The sequence below is a fragment of the Monoraphidium neglectum genome (genome assembly GCF_000611645.1).
Source record: "Monoraphidium neglectum strain SAG 48.87 unplaced genomic scaffold scaffold04448, whole genome shotgun sequence".
In the NCBI taxonomy this organism is placed as follows: domain Eukaryota; kingdom Viridiplantae; phylum Chlorophyta; class Chlorophyceae; order Sphaeropleales; family Selenastraceae; genus Monoraphidium; species Monoraphidium neglectum.
Window position 1 is genome coordinate 239 of NW_014009181.1, and position 3,656 is coordinate 3,894.

At 63.6% G+C, this 3,656-nt stretch overlaps 2 protein-coding genes across 2 annotated transcripts; one reads left to right on the plus strand and one right to left on the minus strand.

Annotated features, from left to right (window-relative positions):
• Positions 1-661: 661 nt before the first annotated feature.
• On the minus strand, positions 662-2,058 carry MNEG_14385 (hypothetical protein; the record flags this gene model as incomplete). Its single annotated transcript, XM_014037141.1, has 4 exons — positions 662-755; positions 1,119-1,240; positions 1,429-1,488; positions 1,786-2,058. Coding segments are annotated over 4 exons (549 nt in total), but the record flags the coding sequence as incomplete, so codon positions are not given.
• A 791-nt stretch (positions 2,059-2,849) lies between these two features.
• On the plus strand, positions 2,850-3,212 carry MNEG_14386 (hypothetical protein; the record flags this gene model as incomplete). The annotated part of the gene is made up of 2 exons (XM_014037142.1): positions 2,850-2,934; positions 3,076-3,212. The coding sequence occupies 2 exons, from the start codon at positions 2,850-2,852 to the stop codon at positions 3,210-3,212; spliced, it is 222 nt and encodes a 73-aa protein (XP_013892596.1).
• Between the last annotated feature and the right edge of the window lie 444 nt (positions 3,213-3,656).

The following is a 3,656-nucleotide window of genomic DNA, read 5'->3' on the forward strand; positions in this document are numbered from 1 at the left end:
CATTAGGACAACCTCAGGAGGTGCCTGCGAGGTGCCTGCGCACGCTCGCGGCGCAACAGTGCATCCAGGCAGCATTCAATGTGCCCTTGGTATACCAGGCGCCCGCTGCTTCACCCAACACAAGGGGGCAGTGGCCTTATCGAGCAACAGAGGGCAGCTCCCGGGGCCGTGCCCACGCAGCCACAACGGCTAGATCACGCCCGGCCCGCCGGCTGCGCCCTGCCCAGCCCGTCATCATGACGTCACCAGATGACATCATCATGATGTCACCCACCTGTCAGGTGGTCGTAGGCCTCCTGGAGGTCCCAGCCCCTGAGCCAGTGCATGTAGGCCAGCGCGGTGGCGGGGGCGCGGCCCATGCCTGACGGGGTGGGGGCATGTGTAGTTCTTTGTGTGTGTGTGTGTGTGTGTGTGTGTGCGCACGCGCGCACCCGCGCGTGTGTGTGTGTGTGTGTGTGTGTGTGTGTGTCTGCCAAGTTGCGAGGGCGAGGGTTAGGAGTTGTGGGTGAGGGATTTGGGCTGTAGAAAAACGGTCGGCAGAGTGCAGGTGTCACGGTGTGGATCGTAGGAGAGGCTGGAAGGGCAGCGCCGCGCTGCGCAGGTACGGGGCGGGTCGGGCGCAGCGGGGCTTTCGCTGGAACGGTTCGTATCCAACCCCCACAGTCCACCCGCCTGCTGTGCAGTGGATGTATGCGATGCCGAACTTGGGCTGGTGGGCGTGCGCCAGCCGGGCCACGGCCTTTGGCAGCTTCTTCCTGTAGCGCAGGGCGTGGTGGCGCGGGGGTTGTGAGCTTCAGGGTCAAGAGGACACGCAGGAGCTCACAAAGGACCTCCAAAGCTCATGGTTTGCCTTTGCTGGTTGAGCATCACGCAAATGTGCACCCACTCAGTACACACGCACACACTCAAAGACACACACGCACGCAAATATACACACATGCTCATCTGGTTGAGACCACATCATCCAAACCCTGGATCCATGCTGCTCCGCCCTTGTGCAACCGCCCACCCCACCACACTCCTAGGCATAGCCGTCCCACCCTCCTTAAATCACAAACACACACATACATATACATATACAGGCGTGCATGCACGTACGCATGGCTCCCCCCTCCCACCTGAGGTCAAACGGGTCAAAGTCGCGAACGGGGAACCGCACGTGCTTTATGTCCCCCCGCTCCCTGCAGCGCTCCCTGATGGCCTCAATATCAATCTTAAAGTAATCCATGTCGCAGTCCTCCTGGGGGTTGCAGGGATGGCACAGTCATGGGTTTCGAGCCGAGGCACGCGTGAGATTGTTGAGGAGCGAGCGTCCGCCGCTCCTGCCGTGCGGAGGGGCCAGCGCGCCTGCGAGAGCGGCGTGCCGCGCGCCCTCGAGGGAAGCGCAGACGACTGCCGCATGCGGCGCGGCTGCCGCGCACCCCACACCTGCAGGTTGAAGACAGTGGTGACCCCGGCCTCGGCCAGCCTGTCCACGTCGGCGGGGGTCTGCAGGGGCCGAGGAGCAGGGGAAAGAGGAGGAACAAACGCACGTGTGCGTGTGTTTTCGGGTATGTGTGTGTTTGCACGTGTGTGTGTGTGTGTGTGTATGTGAGTGTGTGTGTGTGTGTGTGTGTTGTGAAGATCCCTGAGTGATTCCAGGGGTCCGGCTTCTGCACCGCCGCCTCCCCTCCCGCCGGTCGCCCCTTGCGACCGGCTGCGCCCGCAGCCACCCGCCTGCTCGGACGTGCGCTTCGCCCGCCCCTGCACGCGCGCCCCCGGAGCCCTCCCCCCGCCCCGAGCCACCTGCAAGCAGCTTCCCACGTAAAGATCCGGCATGATCTCGTTCCAGTTGATGCCCAGTTCGTGGCGGTATGTGAGGGTCGTCCCCATCTTCTTTTGCATCTCCTCTGTATACTCTTCACTCTTTGCCTCCTCATCTTCCACATCCAAGTTGTCAGCTGGCGCGGCCGAGGCGGCGGCGACGGCGGCGGGCGGCTGCTCCGCCGCAGCGATGGGGTCGCCGGCGGCGGCCTGCGGCGGGGGCGCAGGCGACGGCAAACGCGTGTGCAAAGTCATGGAGTTGTCATAACGTTGGCGCAGGGGGAGGGGGAGATGGCTTTGCATGGGGGTTTGGGCATGGCAGGCACGAGTGCATGATGTGTAAAGGTCCTGCCCAGAGGCGTGGCGGGTCAACCGTGACATGGGGGAGCATGCCATGCACATGCCATGCTCACCTGCGCAGCTGCGACGCGCCGCGTCACTGGGCGTGCGCCCGTCCTGCTGCTGAGCGCCCGCCGCTGCGCTGGCCTGAGGGCGGGCGGGTACGGTTTGTACCCGCAATTGAACGTGGTGGGATGTATGTGACATGGCAGCGGTGGCACCGCAGCTGGGAATGGTCGTCGGCTCGCAGTAGCAGGGTGCACTGAACACATGACCGCCAGCGCCGCCGCCGCTTTGACGCCCGCTTCACCTGACAAAGGCTGATCGTCGCCCATCCACCAAGCTGCAGGAGCTTTGTATTCCCCGCATTGGGCTCTACACTTCCTATGAGGGCACGAGGCTTGAAGATCCCAGATCGCTGTAGAAACGCCTTTGGTTGAGTGTACTGATGAAGATGTACCTATTGTCTTGATTCGCGGTACATATCTGCGCACGCGCCTACATTGCAAGTCACCCGAAGCGGAGTGTGTTCGTCGCAGTGTGTGTAAAAAGAGCCCTGTCGGCGGCAAGCCGCTAGTGGATTAGGGGAAAAATTCAATGACGCGATACTCAATTACCAAGGTTGTCGTTACACCGCTCTGAGGGTCGCGACCCCCGCTGTGGTCAAACGCAGCGCTGCACGCGCAGCTGGTCAAGGCGCCCTCGCCATGCCTGAGCCAAAGAAGAAGAAGACGAAGGAGGAAAAGGAGGCAGAGCGAAAGAAGGCCGAGGAGGCGCGCCGCCTGGCCGAGGGTGAGCGCGCTGACGCGGTGCGTGCTGCGCGCCCAAGCACTAGCCGGAGGCCTGCTGCGCCCCGCCTCCTCGCCTGTGGTGCAAGCCACGGCCTACTGATGCGCTCGCGCCGTCCTTCCGCGTCACGCTCTGGCAATGCAGAGGCCCGCCTGCAGGCGGAGGAGGAGGCCCGGCGGCTGGCGGCGGAGGTGGAGCTCAAGCGGCGGCAGCTGCTCGAGCAGCACCTGGCGGTGCAGGCGGAGCGCGTGCGGCGGCAGCGGTGCGAATATGGACAATAACGCTCGCGCACACCGGCAGGACGGCTGCGACCCTGTGCCTAGCCTGTGCTGTCCCGCTTCCGCCCTGACCCTCAACCAAACAAGATCTGGATGGTTGACCAGAAATTGCATGTGTGCACGATACCTTTTCTACTTCCTCACCAGAGGATGAAGCTTCGGGAACGTCCTGTGCATTGAAAGTATACAATATGTAGCAGTGCAACACACCCAATCCTCCCCCTTTTTTTCCATCCCCGACCTCCTCTCCCCCTCAAAACACTGCGCTGCACGAGCAGCGACGCCAGCCGCGCCACAGGGGCTCAGCTTGCGGCTGCCCGCCGCGCCGCCGCCGTGAGCCGCGCGGCCGAGCTGGAGTGGGCGCGCTACACGTCCTGCTCCCACTTGCCCGACCCCCGGGTGGCGCGGGAGATGAACGGGCACCTGGGCGAGCTGGCAGCGGCGGGG